This window comes from Odocoileus virginianus, chromosome 2 (genome assembly GCF_023699985.2).
Source record: "Odocoileus virginianus isolate 20LAN1187 ecotype Illinois chromosome 2, Ovbor_1.2, whole genome shotgun sequence".
Taxonomy (NCBI): Eukaryota; Metazoa; Chordata; class Mammalia; order Artiodactyla; family Cervidae; genus Odocoileus; species Odocoileus virginianus.
In genome coordinates, this window is record NC_069675.1 from 91,395,196 (window position 1) to 91,413,630 (window position 18,435).

At 40.5% G+C, this 18,435-nt stretch overlaps 1 protein-coding gene across 1 annotated transcript in view; it reads right to left on the bottom strand.

Annotated features, from left to right (window-relative positions):
- PPP6C (protein phosphatase 6 catalytic subunit) overlaps positions 1-18,381 on the bottom strand; it is a 34,295-nt gene extending 15,914 nt beyond the window's left edge. Inside the window, exon 1 of the mRNA XM_020874345.2 lies at positions 18,165-18,381. Coding sequence (XP_020730004.1) covers positions 18,165-18,239 — 75 coding nt within the window. The 5' untranslated portion in view covers positions 18,240-18,381. The remainder of the gene's footprint in view (positions 1-18,164) is intronic.
- Positions 18,382-18,435: the final 54 nt, after the last annotated feature.

Below are 18,435 nucleotides of genomic sequence, written 5' to 3' on the forward strand. Positions count from 1 at the left end.
TCATTCTTATTCCTAGGCTAAGTTCTGACCTTCAAATAGCACCTCAAAGGTATCAAACAGGGGTCTCCTGCATTGCAGGCAGACTCTTTACCAACTGAGCTATCAGGGAAGCCCAACTGACAAAAGATCTTCCAGAGTGGCTCCTCAAGTCTGCATCCCCATCAACAACTAGTGACAGCTTCTGCTTTTGCCAGTGCGGTCAGTGTCACAAGTGTGAAGGAGTATGACCCTGTTATTTTAATTTGCATTTCCCTAATGACATACGATATTGAGCTATTGAGCACCTTACCATATGCTTATCTGTCTTCTATATGTTTTCTTTGGTGAGGTACCTGTTCAGGTCTTTGGCCCATTTTTAATAACGTTTAATAGGGTTGTTTGTTTTTGTACTGTTGAATTTATCAGATAAATCTTTCACAAATATATTCTCCCAGTTCATGGTTCACCTTCTCATTCTCTTGACAGTGTCTTTTGCAAATCAAAGTTTTAATTTTAGAAAGCCCAGTGCTTTTCAATTATGTTTTCGTAAGTAGAATGTTTTGATTTGTCTGGGTTTGGTTTGAGTGATGAGGAACCAGAAATCTGAGGGGTCTTTTTAACAACTTCACTGAGATATAAATCACATATCATAAAGTTTGCCCCTTTACTGTGTAAAATTCAATGGTTTTTAGCATATTTGCTGGTGAGCAACCGTCATCATAACCAATTTTAAACATTTTGATCACCCCAAAAAGATCACTAATGTACTCATTAGCATGCATCTCCCAATTCCCATAACCTCACCCCACAGTCATAGACAATAATTCATCTGCCGTGTCTTAGAATTGTTCATTCTGAACATCTGGAAATGGGGCCTTTTGTGACTAGCTTCTTTCACTTAATATATGTTTTTAAAGTTCAGCCACATTGTAACATGCATTATTTATTTGTTCTTTTTTAATAGCTGAATAATATTCCGTTGTATGTGTTTATCACATTTTGCTTATTTATCCATCAGTTGCTGGACATGTGGGTTGTTGCCACTATTTGGCTGTAAGAGCTTGATTTTGACACAATAAGTCTATGATGCCCATCAGACTTCAAGGTGCCTGAGACATGCTTTAAACAGCTGATCAAATGAGTCCTGTTTTCAAGGAAAAGTATCCAAACTAGAAAGACCAGTCTGGAGACTGTCAAAAAATATACAGTTCAAGTCACGAGACTAGAAGAGACAACTAACGTGGCTGCTTATAAACAGAGAAAAGGGTAAGTTCAAAAATACATGAGTCCTAATACCTTCCACAGAAGTTGGGGGGCAGGGGAGGGGGAACCAGCAAAAGAGACTGCTTGATAAAGTACAAAGGAAACCAAGCGAGTGTGGTATCATGGAATTCCTATGAGGAAAACATTTCCAAAGAGGAGTGACCAACCATGCTCAGTGCTGATGGAAGGTCAAATTTTGGAGAAACAGAGTAGGGCCGAGAGGGAAAACTCCTTTACTCCTAAATCAACAAGTACCAATCGGAGAACATCATACACAAGTAATACCATGGCACAGTTCAGAGGTTAAGAGCACAGTCTTTGAAGTCAAAGAGATCACAGAACAAATATCAGCTCTACTCTTTTTACTTATTACTTGGTTTACTGTCTGTTACTTAGCTGCGTAACCCTGCTAAGTTACTTGATCTCTCTGTGCCTCAGTTTCCTCATCCACAACAGAAATACCAACCTGGGGATATTCCAAGGATTAAATAAGGCAGTGCATGCAAAAAACGCTATGGAGCTTTACATACAGAGAGTCATATACAAAATCTAAGACATAAAAGCATACTCTGAATTATAATGTGTGAGTTAGAAGAATATATATCAAACCCAAAACAGCAGTTGCTGGAGATGTCAAACAAAAGGAATTCCACCTTCATCTTTATTTATTTCACTTTTTTAAAAAGCCCGAAAGGGACTTTCCTGGTGGTCCAGTGGCTAAGACTCTTTGCTCCCAATGTGGTGGACCCAGGTTTGATCCCTAGTCAGAGAACTAGATCCCACATGCCGCAACTAGGAGTCTGCATGCCACAACTAAAGAAGACCCAGTGTGCTGCAACTAAGACCTGGCACAGCTAAACAAATAAAATAAATATTTTTTTAAAAAGGATAAAAAAATTTTAAAAGCGTGAAAAAATTTTATTCTTGGTGGAAGGAAACAGGTATATTGTAGGTTATTCTTAATATTTTCCTGTGGATTCTGCATTTCTTTTGCAAAAAACTTAATGTTATTTTGAAACTAGAAAACAGCCTTAATTGAAAAACTGCAGAACAACATATATGCTACCTCTTTTATTAAAGCAAAATATATATAGTATACACACACATAAAAACACACACTTGCTTATATTTACTTGCCATACCTAAACTGTTGTTTCTGAAAGGATCCATAAGAATCCTAATACTGGCTATCCAATATAAGGAAGGGAACTGGGTGACTGGGTGGTAGGAGGCAAGAATGGGAGGAAGATGTAACTTTTATACAGTCTTTTACACTGTTTAAGTCTGGAACCATATGAATGTATTATCTATACAAAAAAATTGTTAAAAATATGTTATCAGAAGAACAATCTTTTCAACAGAGGGTGCTAAGACAACTGGATTTCCACAAAAGAATGAAGCTGGACCCCTACCTCACATCATATACAAAAATTAACTCAAAATGGATCAATGATCTAAATATAAATGCTAAAAACTATTAAACTCTTAGAAAAAAACATAGGGATAAATCTTTATGATCCTGGATTTAAGCATGAGCAATAAAAGAAAAAATAAACTTCATCAAAATAAAAAAAATTTGTGCATCAAAGGACATTATCAAGAAAGTTAAAAGATAACCTGTAGAATGGGAGAAAATATTTGGAAATCATTTATCTGGTAGGAGTTTAATATCCAGAATATATAAAGAACTCCTACAACTCAACAACAAAAAGACATCCTAACTTAAAAAATAGGAAGCAACTTTCCTGGTGGTCCAGTGGAAAAGACTGTGCTCCCAATGTAAGAGGCCCAGGTTCCATCCCTGGTCAGGGAAGTAGATACCACATGCCACAATGAAAGATCCAGCATGCTGCAGTGAAGATCAAGGATCTTGTGTGCCACAACTAAGACCCAGGGGCAGCCAAGTAAATAAATAAATAGATTTTTTAAATGGCCAAAGAACTTGGATATACTTCCAAAGAAGAAATACAAATGGCCAATAGCCACATGGATAGTCAATATCACTAGTCACAAGGAAAATAAATATAAATCAAAACCAAAATGAGGGGACTTCCCTGGTGGTCCAGTAGCTAAGACTCTGCACTCCCAATGCAGGGGGCCTGGGTTCAATTCCTAGTCAAGGAACTAGACCCCACATGCTGCAACTAAGACCCAATGCAGTCAAATAAACAAATATAAATAAAACTTTTTTTTTTTAAACAGGATATCAAAAAAAAATAAAAAATAAAAAATAAAGAAATAAATAAAAACGGGATACCAGTTTACACATACTAGGATGGCTATAATTTTTTAAAGACAAAAAATAACAAGTGTTGGCAAAGATGTGAAGAAACTGGAACCCTTACACATTGCTGGGAGGAATACAAAATGGTGCAACCACTTTGGAAAAGGGTTTGGCAGTTCCTCACACACTAAACACAGAATTACCATGTGACCCAGCAATTCCACTCTGGGTACAGACCCAAAAGAACTGAAAGCAGGAACTCGAACAGACACTTATACATCAATGTTCACAGCATCATTCACCACCGTCAAAAGGGGGAAAGAGCTCAAATCTATCAACAGATGAATGGATTAAGAAAATGTGGTATATCCATAAAATGAAACATCATTCAGCCACAGAAAGAAATAAAGTACAGATACATGTTACAACATAGATGAATCTTGAAAATATGCTAAATAAGCCAGTCACAAAAGGCCACATAATGTATGATTCAATTTACCTGAAATGTCTAGAAAAGGTAAATTCATCAGAGGGGAGGGAAACAAGAGAGGGAGGAAAGGAACGTGGGTGTACCTATGGCTGATTCTTGCTGACCTATGACAGAAAACCACAAAATTCTGTAAAGCAATTATCCTTCGATTAAAAAAAAAAGTGGCAAAAATATATACATATATAAATAAACTTTAAAAACAAACAAAAAAGATATAGAATCGATAAGTGGCTGCTTAGGGCTGAGGTTTGAGGTAAGGGGAAATGGGGAATTTCTATCAATGGGTACAGTTTCTCTGTGGGTGATAGCAATGTTCTAACATTGATTATGGCAATGGTTGCACAAAAACCCATTAGGGAAAAAACCCCACTGAATTATATACTTTAAAACTTTTATGTGAATTATGTCTCATAAAGCTATTATTTTTTAATTAGCACTATATACTACCTATTTAAAAATAATAATTACCACCTTGATCTTAACCACTCAAATCTACTTCTTGTGGATAGAGTAGCTGTCCTTTCGGTCTCAAAAGATCAATGTTGTACAGCAACCTATTTCTATTTTAATCCAGTAGACTTGTGATATATAATTTCTCATTATTGGTGATTAGCTCCCAAAGTCTACATTTTGCATTTTTTTAAACCCTAACTCACTTCCGCCGAGCTTAAGGATGGTTCCAAAGAACAAATACGCCACGACTGGCCTATATTTTTACAGCCTTTCCTTACAGCCTCCCTTCTCAGCCAGTCAGAATAAAGAGCACTACTTTTTCTAAGTCAGCCTGGTAGAGAAGCAATTTATACTTTTAGATGGAGTTTCTGAAACTATACATTTTTAACATTTATTTTTTAATTAAAGGATAACTGCTTTACAGAATTTTGTTTTCTGTCGAACCTCAACATGAATCAGAGGGGATATCAGTATACATATATCCCCTCCCTTTTGAACCTCCCTCCCATCTCCCGCCCCATCCCACCCCTCTAGGTTGCTACAGAGACCCTGTTGGAGCTTCTGGCTATCTATTTTACATATGGTAATGGAAGTTTCCATGTTACTCTTAACTTACATCTCACCCTCTCCTTCCCTCTCCCCATGTCTATAAGTCTATACTCTATGTCTGTTCCTCCACTGCTGCCCTGCAAATAAATTCTTCAGTACCATTCTTCTAGATTCCGTATATATGCATGAGTATACAATATTTCTCTTTCTGGATTACTTCACTCTGTATAATAGGCTCTAGGTTTATCCACCTTATTAGAACTGACTCAAATGTGTTCCTTTTTATGGTTGAGTAATATTCCATTGTGTATATGTACCACAACTTACTTTATCCATTCATCTGTTGATGGACATCTAGGTTGTTTTCATGTTTTAGCTATCATAAATGGTGCTGCAATGAACAATGGGATACATGTGTCTTTTTCTATTTTGGTTTCCTCAGGGTATGTGCCTAGGAAGGAGTGGGATTGCTGGGTTATATGGTGCTTTCCAGCAGCAAAGGTCAAAGCCCACACATAATATAGCTTTTGTTGTTGTTGTTTAGTTGCCAAGTCGTGTCCCAATCTTCACGACCCCATGGACTCTAGCCTACCAGGTTCCTCTGTCCATGGGATTTCCCAGACAAGAATACTGGAGCAAGTTGCCATTTCCTTCTTCAAGGGATCTTCCTGACACAGGGATCGAACCCATGTCTCCTGCATTGGCAGGCAGGTTCTATACCACTGAGCCACCTGAGAACCCACACATCCCTTTAAAGGGCAGATATTAAGATATTACCCAAACAAACCAACCTACTTATAAACTCGGTGAATTAAGCCAGACTGTCCTCTAGAGAGGCCTGTCCTCACCCTGCGTTACACTGCTTCCTTCCTCAATTGCTTTTTCCCAAATCATACTTTAATGTCATGCCATCAACCTGTATGCAGTAAAGGACTAGGAAACAGTCCCTACTGAGGTTGTCATTGTGTGGACGATAGACAAGGTGCATAGGATGTTGTGATTAAATACCTGCCTTCAAGGAGGACGGGGAGAAATGTCCTGTTGCTGCTTCTATCAGGAATAGATGCGATTTCCCTGAGAAGATTACTTTTTACCATCTTACAGACTCTGTAAATTTTTTTAATTTATCAGTTTCCATCTTTCTGTAAACTCCTAGAAAGTTTAAGGCCTAATCTCAAAGAAGTAACTTGGTCATCATAGCTTTTATTTAACATGTACTTTTCTTACTTTTACAACTGGCCCCATCTTGGTTTCCTATGTTTACTTTCTCTGTCTCATTTTTCTTACTTATTCTAAAAATAAGTTATCTTGCTATATTGAATGCTTCTTTGTAAAGCACTCTGTATCTTTTTTAGAACAAAGTGAGTTCTCATTTAACATTCTGAAACTAATCACAACACAGGTTCATGAGGGACTCCACAGCTCCCATTCTGAATGTGCCAGAATTTGTACCCAAATATGACTGGCTCTCCTGACCCACAGTGCCTCCTGAACTGCAAGTCACCTCTGGTGACCGGCCCATACCCACCAGCGCTGATCTGAGAGTAACAGCAAACCATGAGCTAAAGAGCATCACCGTGAAGCCCTGCCAATCTTAAAAGTCAGTGAGTGTCCAGGGACCGTGTAAACTACTTAGGCAGCATCTTCAACCCGAGGCCAGGCACGCTAACTTGAGTAAAGCAACAGCTGTCGCCTATAACTGCCACTTCTGCATCCCAACTGAGGATTTAGGGCACTGAGCCTCTAAGCCAAAGCCACGCCTCTCATCTCTCCAGTTCAGCAGCAGCTTACAAATTCACGTCAAGCACACATAAAAACAAGTAGTCTGTGAAATCTCAGTACAAATTCTACATATGTCAGTCAGCGACACACACAGTGGCCTCACAGAGCCCAGCCCTGCCATGGACAAGCTCCTCCAAAGTCCTTCACAGATTTGTTTTGCTGCTTGGTTTGTAGGAAGCCTGGTTTCTCTTTTACTGCCCCAGTCACTGAGGCAAGATTCTTAATCTTACCCCAAATTTAGGGCAAACTATCCATTTCTCCCCACGATGACTAATTAATTCCTAATCCCTGAAAAAGTAGAGGTTGGGACTTCCCTGGTAGTCCAGTGGTTGGGACCCTGCACTTCCACTGCGGGGGGGCACGGGTTCCATCCCTGCTCAGGAAAGCTTCCTGTAATGCAAGGTACGGCCAAAAAATAATAATAAGTAGAGGTTTATGGGCCCATTCTTAGGAGACCTTTTCTCCATCCTCTACCTTTTCCTCAAGATGCCTGTTTACAGATCCATTCCATTCTCTGCTTCTGTCTCCCTGTTCCCTCTTGTTCCCTCAAATATACTAGGTTTTAAATTTTTGTAATTCTTTGTTTAGCTGATCTTGTTATATAAAACATACTATTTCCTTTATTTACTTTTACATACTGGGAGTTATAAAATTTCTTAAGAAATAAAAATCTAAGATTATATTTTACACAGCCTTTGAATAGAGTCTACTAGAATACAAACCACTGGGAATGAAGAGTGGGAATCCAAGATGATAATGACATCCACACTCTTACAATCCACAAGGAAATACCTGCATCTTCAGTGAAAAAGAGTTTCTCAACCATGGCACTACTGGTAATTCTTTGTTGTGGGGTCTGCTGTCCTGCCATGCTGCGTAGGGCCACCCAGGACAGACGGGCCATAGTGGAGAGTTCTGACAAAATGTGGTCCACTGGAGAAGGGAATGGAAAACCACTTCAGTATTCTTGCCTTGAGATCCCCATGAACAGTATGAGAAGGCAAAAAGATAGGACACTGAAAGATGAACTCCCCAGGTTAGGAGATGCCAAATACGCTACTGGAGAAGAGTGGAGAAGTAACCCCAGAAAGAATAAAGAGATGGAGAAAAAGCGAAAACACCACCCCGATGTGGATGTGAAATGTGATGGAAATAAAGTCCAAGGCTGTAAAGAGCAACACTGCATAGGAACCTGGAATGTTAGGCCCATGAATCAAGGTAAACTGGAAGTGGTCAAACAGAAGATGGCAAGAATAAACATCAACATTTTAGGAATCAGTGAACTAAAATGAACCAGAATGGGCGAATTTAATTCAGATGACCATTATATCTACAACTGTGGGCAAGAATCCCTTAGAAGAAATACAGCAGCCCTCACAGTCAACAAGAGTAAAAATGCAGAGCTTGGGTGCAATCTCAAAAATGACAAGATGATCTCTGTTCGTTTCCAAGGCAACTCATTCAATATCACAGTAATCCAAGTCTATGCCCCAACTAATAATGCCAAAAGCTGAAGTTGAATAGTTCTATGAAGACCTACAAGACCTTCTAGAACTAACATCAACAAAAGATGTGCTCTTCATTATAGGGGATTGGAATGCAAATGTAGGAAGTCAACAGACACTGGGAGTAACAGGCCAGTTTATCCTTTGACTACAAAATGAAGCAGGAGAAAGGCTAACAGAGTTCTGCCAAGAGAAAGCACTAGTCACACCCTCTTCCAACAACACAGGAGACTACTCTACACAAGGACATTCCCAGATGGTCAAAATCAGACTGATTAAATTCTTTCAACTGAAGATGGAGAAGCTCTTTACAGTCAGCAAAGACAAGACTGAGAGCAGACTGTGGCTCAGATCATGAACTCTTTACTGCCAAATTGAGGCTTAAATTGAAGAAAGTAGGGAAAATCACTAGACTATTCAGGTATGACCTAAATCAAACCCGTTACGATACACAGTGGAAGTGACAAATAGATTCAAGGAATTAGATCTGATAGAGTGCCTCAAGAACTATGGACGGAGGTTCATGGCATTGTACAGGAGGCTGTGATCAAAACCATCCCCAAGAAAAAGAAATGCGAAAAGGTAAAATGGTTGTCTGAGGAGGCCTTACAAATAGATGAGAAAAGAAGAGAAGCAAAAGGCAAAGGAGAAAAGGAAAAATAAAGCCATCTGAATGCAGAGTTCCAAAGAATATCACGGAGAGATAAGAAAGCCTCCCTCAAAATAAATAAATAAAGCCTTCCTCAGTGATCAATGCAAAGAACAGAGTAAAACAATAGAATGGGAGACTACAGATCTCTTCAAGAAAATTAGATACCAAGGGAACATTTCATGCAAAGATGGGCAAAGTAAAGGACAGAAACAATATGGACCTAACAGAAGCACAAGATATTAAGAAGAGATGGCAAGAATACACAGAAGAACTATAGAAAAATGATCTTGATGACCCAGATAACCATGATTGTGATCACTCACCTAGAGCCAGACATCCTGGAGTGCAAAGTCAAGAGGGCCTCAGGAAGCATCACTATGAACAAAGGTAGTGGAGGTGATGGAATTCCAGTTGAGCTATTTCAAATCCTAAAAGAAGATGCTGTGAAAGTGCTGTACTTAGTATGTCAGCAAATTTGGAAAACTCAGCAGTGGCCACAGGACTGGAAAAGGTCAGTTTTCATTCCAATCCCAAAGAAAGGCAATGCCAAAGAATGTTCAAACTACCGCACAATTGCACTCATTTCACACGCTAGCAAAGTAATGCTCAAAATTCTCCAAGCTAGGCTTCAACAGTACATGAACTGAGAACTTCCAGATGTTCAAGCTGGATTTAGAAAAGGCAAAGGAACTAATGATCAAATTGCCAACATCCGTTGGATCATCAAAAGAGCAAGAGAATTCCAGAAAAACATCTACTTCTGCTTCATTGACTATGCCAAAGCCTTTGACTGTGGATCACAACAAACTGTGGAAAATTCTGAAAGAGATGGGAATACCAGACCACCTGACCTGCCTCCTGAGAAATCTGTATGCAGGTCAAGAAGCAATAGTTAGAACCAGACATGGAACAACAGACTGGTTCCAAATTGGGAAAGGAGTATATCAAGGCTGTATACTGTCATTGCTTATTCAACTTATATGCAGAATACATCATGTGAAATGCTGCGCTGGATGAAGTATAAGCTAGAATCAACACTGCCGGGAGAAATATCAATAACCTCGGATATGAAGATGACACCACTCTTATGGCAGAAAGCAAAGAGGAACTGAAGAGCCTCTTGAAGAAAGTGAAAGAGGAGAGTGAAAAAGTTGACTTAAAACTCAACATTCAAAAAACGAAGATCACGGCATCCAGTCCCATCACTTCATGGCAAATAGATGCGGAAACAATGGAAACAGTGACAGACTTATTTCTTGGGCTCCAAAATCACTGCAGATAATGACTGCAGCCATGAAGTCAAAAAACGCTTGCTCCTTGGAAGAAAAGCTATGACCAACCTAGAGAGCATATTAAAAAGCTGAGATACTACTTTGCCGACAAAGATCCATCTAGTCAAAGCTATGATTTTTCCAGTAGTCATGTATGGATGTGAGAGGTGGACTATAAAGAAAGCTGAGCGCAGAAGAATTGATGCTTTTGAACCGTGGTGTTAGAGAAGACACTTGAGAGTCCCTTGGCCTGCAAGGAGATCAAACCAGTCAATTGTCAAGGAAATCAATCCTGAATATTCACTGGATAACTGATGCTGAAGCTGAAACTCCAATACTTTGGCCACCTGATGTGAAGAACTGACTCACTGGAAAAGACCCTGATGCTGGGAAAGATTGAAGGCCAGAGGAAACGGGGACGACAGATGAAATGGTTGGATGGCATTACCGACTTGATGGACATGAGTTTGAGCAAGCTCCGGGGAATGGGTGATGGACAGGAAAGCCTGGCGTGCTGTAGTCCATGGGGTCGCAGGGTCGGACACAACTGAGTAACTAACTGAGCGACATCTGGCCCCCACACCCACTAGATAGCCACAGCAACCCCAGCTGTGAAAAGCTAAAAATGTCTTCAGACATTGCCAAATATCCTCTTGCAGAGGGCGCTATCACCTCCAATTAGGAACCACAGATCTAGACCTTTCTCGTGAGTTTAATACATTAGAACAATGTCTGCAGCGCATTTGGCAATCAATTAATACCTGCTACATAACTGATCCAACAGTCTTCTCAACATTTCTAACTCAGTGTCTTGGCTTGGCAGCATCTCCAATTCAGTATGGCCCAAACCACATTCCCTTGTATTCCTTAACCCAGGTATCATATTTACTAAGTAATCCATGCCAGAAACTAAGAGATTACCCTGAACTCCTCTCTCTCTCATAACCCAGATATATACTCTGTCAACAGGTCCTATTACACCTTCTTCACATTGTTTTAAACACCACAACCACTTGACACTGGCTTACTTCAAAAGCTCTCATGTCACCTGGTCTACTGCTTTGATGACATTTTTGTCTCATTCCAATCCAAAGTCCACAATGCTGCCAGAATATTTCTAAAACCTGTCACTGTCCCCTTCAAAACCCTTTCAAGGACACTCCTCTATGGCTGTTGTCTGTCTATGCAGTGTTTCCCAAATTCCATTCAGATATCATCTTTGATTCTGTCACATTCCTACTACATACAATAGTATATCCTTCGAACGGTTTTCTTTCAACCTACTTTACTTTTTTAGTTAGCCATCTTTTAAAAGACAGCACAAAGTCATAGTATGATTATTTGTTTTTCCCTAAAATATAAAAACATTTCAAGGGACTTCCCTGGTGGCCCAGTGGCTAAGACTTCATGCTCCCAATGCAGGGCACCTGGGTTCAATCCCTGGTCAGGGAACTAGATCCCATATGCTACAACTAAGACACAGCACAGCCAAATAAGTAAACAAATACTTAAAAAAAAAAAAAAACGTTTGCAACTGTTTATCCATCTGAAAGATAAAAATCCATGTGTATCAGTCTAGTCCTCCATGATTCGGCCTCTGCCTGTCTTCTTGCACCACCTCCAGACATTCCAAGCTCCGTCGAGCTGTGTTCCTGGGGATTAAGCTATGCCGCCGCGCACGGTATTTCTGCTGCTGCTTGTTCTTCCCTTCCTTCTTTGTCTACCTGAAAAAACTCAGCTCATCCTCTCACTGCTCCTCCTTTGGTGAAACTATCTGTGGCTTGAGAGTTAGATGCTACTTCTTCTATGTTCTCTGATATGATGGACAGCTCTCTATTTTAGCACGACCACACACTGCAGGATCACTTGTTTACCTTTCCGTCTCCTTTACTATACTGAGAGCCCCTCAAAGACAGAAGTACCAGATTCTCTCTCAAGAACCCACAGAGAACAATATTTGACACAAGGGGACATTTAAAGAAATGTTTGTTGTAAAGCAATACATACAAGGTAGTGTTTAAGGCTGTGGAGAATACCAAAATAAATAAGATATGATCCTGGCCCTTCAAAAAGCTTGTAGTCTAATAAAGACAGGCACACTTACTATAATACAAGACAGAACCATATAAGTGGTAGTAAAATGGAACAAAAAGTGCTATGGGGCAAAGGTCAGTATAGAAAAAGAATGGAATTTCCTTTTTCTGGCCTTGCCAAGTGGCTTGCAGGATCTGAGTTCCCCAACCAGGGACTGAACCCAGACCCTGTCAGTGAAAGCACTGAGCCAGGAAATTCCAGAATGGAAATTTTTAATAGCAAATAAATTCAGGTATGTATTCTGCTGAGTCACTGGGGCAAAAATCATGTAAACCTTATCAAGTCCTGGCTCTGATATCTGTTCTATCACAGTGGTAGAATGGACAGGACGGTGCTCTGAAAACTAAGTAGCTATGAAAATTCTAACCATTACTAATAATTCTGACTGCAGAATCCAAGAGCCCTGCACGGAGAAAGTGACATCTGAGCTAGAGCTAAAAGGGGCACGGAGGGGAATTCCCTGGCGGTCCAGCGGTTGGGACTCGGCTGCCTTACTGCTGTGGACCTGGTCAACCTCTGGTGAGAGAACTAAGATACCACAAGCCACATGATGAAGCTAAAAAGATATTTTCAAAATAAAATAAAGGGGCATTAAAGGGTATTGTATAAAGGAAGCATAAGTGGTAGTTATGGACGTGAACCCTAGTGCCAGGCTGCCTAGGTCTGCATTCCCGCTCCTCCACTTATTACTAGCTATATGACTTGAAAAGTTACTTAATTTGTCTGTGTTCGAGTTACCTGTCTGTAAAATGGGGCAAATATTAATACCCAACTCACACAGTATTAAATAATTTAACATCTGTGCTATGTAAGTATTAAACAAGTAAGTGAAAGAAACAGACTCAGCAGAAGCAAAGATGCAGGGAAGTACAAGGCATACAGTCAGAAGAGAGCACCCCAGTGTGTTCAGAATGGAAGGTAAAAGAAGGTGATGACGTGGAAGACATACAGTATTTAGAAAAATATGCTATTTGCCACCCTAAAAAGGTTATTAACTACATCAGAAAGAGCTCTGCACAAAGAGGCTTTCAAACTTAATTCCTTATTAGTTGGACAGCCTCAGGCAGATCATGAACTCTATGAAGCTCAGTTTCTCATCAGCAAAGTGAGGATAGAGAACTAGGTAAACACTGATTCTCTCTCAGTTCTGAAATTCGAGAAAAGGGGCTGGGGAGTCATTAGAACTCCCACAGGAAACCTGCTGCCACATGTAGCTACTGAGCACGTGAAATGTGGCTGATCCAAATTGGGATACGTTATTAACATAAATGCAAAATATATATCACATTTCATAGACTTAATACAAAAAAAAATTATACTAGTTATTTTATATTAATTACATGTTGAAATTGTGTTAAATAAAATACTACTAAAAATGGATTTCACCTGTATCTTTTTATTTTAAAAATGTAAATATAATCTGAGACTCACATTTATGAGCATTTTCTTTCTATTAGACAGCTACAGACTATGACTATGTTCAGAAGATCCGAGAGAATGTGATTCTATGGCCAAAAAGACAAGATAAAATGTCAAGCATTATCAGAAAGAGTCTTGAAAACACTATTTTAGCCCTATACAAAGCCATGGTCTATCCCTAACTGCTGTACTGTGTTTAGTTTTCCTTGCAATACCTGAAAAGATAATATGCAAAACCAAATAACTCAGGTAAACAGAATGATCAATAAGACAGGCAATAAGGTGAGTGGCAAGACTAACAGGCTTCGAGCCTAGAAGGATCATGACTACCACATATGAGAATCTATTAAATTAGACAGAGGCCGAACAAGGAGGTGCAAAAGATTCTTCATCAAATCTCAGAAAAAAGCAAGGGAGGATTCTCTGAGGCTTTATGGAGGCATTTCAAACAGAGGTACAACTTTGCAGAGCAGGTGGTCTTACATGAAAAACAGATGGCTCAGAGTAAACATAAAAGTGAGCTCCAAAAAAGATTGCATTAAATTATTAATCCATAGAAGTGGTTACTATTCCTGTGTTGTATGTCTGACGCAGACACTAGAAACTCCAACCACAGAAATCGTCTTCAGTTCTTCAGTAAAAAAAGAAAAAACTGAATGTCAACTGGGTGTGCCATTTCTTTATTACATGGCACCTTTAAGAACTGTCAGAGAGATCAGACAATCTCCACTTTACAGATCCTCTCTCATGCCAAAATACTTAAGTAAGTATTCAGTAAGCCTGTCTTTTATCATTCCTTCTTCCACTTGGCCAGATATGGAATCTGTGTCTTCTTCTATAATCCTCTCTGAAATCTTTATAGTGGGTGAGAATCTCATGAACTCTTTTTTAAGAAAGGTTACCCTGCGGTCCACACACTTTCACGTATCATCCTTATTTCTTAAAAGTTATGTACTTTTGATCCAGAACTAGTGATCTGACCACTTCCAAGGCAGATACAGAGAGATCATGATTAGATATAGAACATCCTATGCATTTATTATTTTATTTAGTATCTCCAACTTCCAGTCAATTCAAAACACAGGTAAATTTCTATTTTCCTACCAGAACAAAACTTTTCCATAATGATCATTAAGTGGCCAGAATGATTTCTTTTCTTCCTTTGATAGAATATTTTATTTTGGCTTTAAAGTCTCAGAAGAAATGCTCCTGGAATACTTTCTTGGCCCACCTAATTTTAGTTTGCACTTCATGCCAAGAGAGAGAAACAGAATTAAATTTCTTTAAATACACCAGAGATGCAGCACAAGAAAACTAATCTGATAAAAATATTTTCAAGACAAAGAAGAAAAGCCTCTATTTACAGAGAAAAATTTAGAATTCTTTTTTTTCTAGTATTGGGGGGAGGGATTTACTAGGAAACAGATACACGCTAAGTACAGTCCCATTGTGCTGCAAAGGGAAATGAAATGGCTTAACAAATATATTATTTTAGGCTGGGAAGGAAATCTGATGTTTATAAAACAAACAGGCCTAAAGAAAACTCAGCTGATCTATCTTTCTTATCATTTCAATACCCAATATCAAGATATGTTTTATAATAAGCAATATTTTACTCATTTTAAAGATTAAAACTGCTAAAGAACAGAAAATGCCACTTCAATTTACTGACACGCAAAAGTCAACTTCACCAATGGAATTAACAATGCTACTAAAAGACAACTGGTCAGTTTTCTAATGAACTGGGCGGCAATGTTGGGTTGTTTTTCTTTTTTTTTTTTTCCTTAGGAAAAATTCTGTTTCCTAAAAAGTCATACAGCAGAAAGAAGCTTCAAAACTACTGTCACAAGAGCATGAAAGTTAGGAACTTCCCTAGGAATCCAGTGGCTCCCAATGCAGGAGCCTGGGTTCAATCCCTAGCCAAGGAACTAGATCCACATGCCACAACTAAAGACCCCACATGCTTCAACTAAGACATGGCACAGCCAAACAAATAAATAAAATAACTTTTAAAAAAAGAGAGAATAAAAGTTACATTTCTATTATCACTGGCTTTGTCTCCGTTTTAATTAAATTACCCTGCTACAAACGGGGGAAATGGACAAGAATGACACCCCTATCAAATAGCACATACAATTAACATCTAAGTACAAATAAGTTATATTCACAACAGCTCCTGTGGCCTCAAGCATTTTGCATACTGTTAACAGATGTTAAATATCAACTCCCTGTACCAAAAATGGGGGGGGGGGGGGAGTAGTATCTTCCTTCAGAGAAGAAAACTCATAAAGATAAACTGTTTTAAACTCACAGCTTAAAAAATAAACAAAATGGGACCTAATTAAACTTAAAAGCTTTTGCACAACAAAGGAAACTATAAGCAAGGTGAAAAAACAGCCCTCAGAATGCGAGAAAATAATAGCAAACGAAGCAACAGACAAAGGATTAATCTCAAAAATATACAAGCAACTCCTGCAGCTCAATTCCAAAAAAATAAATGACCCAATCAAAAAATGGGCCAAAGAACTCAACAGACATTTCTCCAAGGAAGACATACAGATGGCTAACAAACACATGAAAAGATGCTCAACATCACTCATTATCAGAGAAATGCAAATCAAAACCACAATGAGGTACCATTACACGCCAGTCAGGATGGCTGCTATCCAAAAGTCTACAAGCAATAAATGCTGGAGGGGGTGTGGAGAAAAGGGAACCCTCTTATACTGTTGGTGGGAATGCAAACTAGTACAGCCACTATGGAGAACAGTGTGGAGATTCTTTAAAAAACTGGAAATAGAACTGCCATATGACCCAGCAATCCCACTCCTGGGCATACACACCAAGGAAACCAGATTGGAAAGAGACACGTGCACACCAATGTTCATCGCAGCACTGTTTATAATTGTCAGGACACAGAAGCAACCTAGATGCCCATCAGCAGACGAATGGATAAGGAAGATGTGGTACATATACACCATGGAATATTACTCAGCCATTAAAAAGAATTCATTCCAATCAGTTCTAATGAGATGGATGAAACTGGAGCCCATTACAGAGTGAAGTAAGCCAGAAAGATAAACAATAAACACCAATACAGAATACTAACACATATATATGGAATTTTTAAAGATGGTAACAATAACCCTATATGCAGAACAGAAAAAGAGACACAGATGTACAGAACAGACTTTGGGACTCTGTGGCAGAAGGCGAGGGTGGGATGTTCTGAGAGAAGAGCATTGAAACAAGTATACTATCAAGGGTGAAACAGATCACCAACCCAGGTTGGATGCATGAGACAAGTGCTCAGGGCTGGTGCACTGGGAAGACCCAGAGGGATGGGATGGGGAGGGAGGCAGGAGGGGGGATCGGGATGGGGAATACATGTAAATCCATGGCTGATTCACGTAAATATATGGCAAAAACCACTACAATATTGTAAAGTAATTAGCCTCCAACTAATAAAAATAAGTGAAAAAAAACCTCACAGCTTAAAAAATAAAAGGAACTCAAAACTATCAACAGTTTACCCACTTAGCACACAACAAATCAACTTAAATGAACAAAAAAACAGGCACTAGCAGTAACCGCTGAAGACTGCTAGTGGCCTAAGAAGTGGTTTTAACAAACGCAAAGAAACACTTGTCAAAAAGAGCAGTAGCCCAAAGACTTATATTCCTTTATTCTTACATTCATTCCTTTACTCAAACAGAGGTTTACTGTTACTTGGACTCGGCAGTACAAAGAACAGCTCTCCTCCCTTGGAAAGCTGAGAAAATGCAATCGAGCTAAGAAGAGATTTCGGGGGGAGGGTGGACTTGACAGAAAAGTATCTGTATTTACTGACAGCCCCCTATTTTATCCACTTAAACTACAGCCCAACTATGTACTCGAAAACGGGTCCATATCGGAATTAGAAGGAGAAAACCAACACTCTCAGAAAGTAACTGGGAGAAGCGCCCGGGAAAGAGGGACGACTTGACGTTCTCGCATCACCACCAGACCAATTGGGCGCCCACCTGCCCCTTCCCATACCCATTCCTCAGGCACCTGAACACACTGGGGCTGCGTTCCGGGAGACGGCGACATCTCCTGTCAGACGCCGGCCACCCCGGGCTCCCGTCACCGTCCCTGGAGGGGATGACCCCGGGCCGCGAGAGCCGAGATCGGGGGAAAACGAGAGGTGCCTTGCAAGCAAAGCCGTGAGGGCTGAGGGGGAAACCCGGGGGCAGAGGCCGCGACATCCCTCGGGATCCCCGCCGAGAGAACCGGGACAGCATTCGGGGGTCTCGGGCTCCCCCCGTCCCCCGTGTGACACCAAGTCGGACCCGGTCGCCTCGCATCGCGTTAGGCCCTCCACCCCGACGGGAGGGGATGCCGAAGGGGGGTCCCGCGGAGAGAGGAAGGGCGGGCCGGCGGGCGCCCCACTGCCGGAAGGGGCAAGCCCCGAAAGCAGCGCTCCCGCCCCGGCCGGGCTTACCTTCAAGTCGTTCTCCGGTAGGTATTTGCATAGCCGCGCTATCTCCACGTACTTGTCCAAGTCCAGGGGCGCCATTTTAGAAATAAGAAGCCCCGACGGCGGCGGCGGTATCCGCGGCGGTACTAGCGGCGGCAGCGGCGGAGGCCGAAGCCGGAACCCTCCCTACGTCACGTCCGGCCCGTGAGAGGCGTCTGCGCAGCGGCGTCTAGCTTGACCCGATTTTCCCCACTGCCTCGACACGCCCCACGCCCTCTCCCGCTGAACCCGGGCT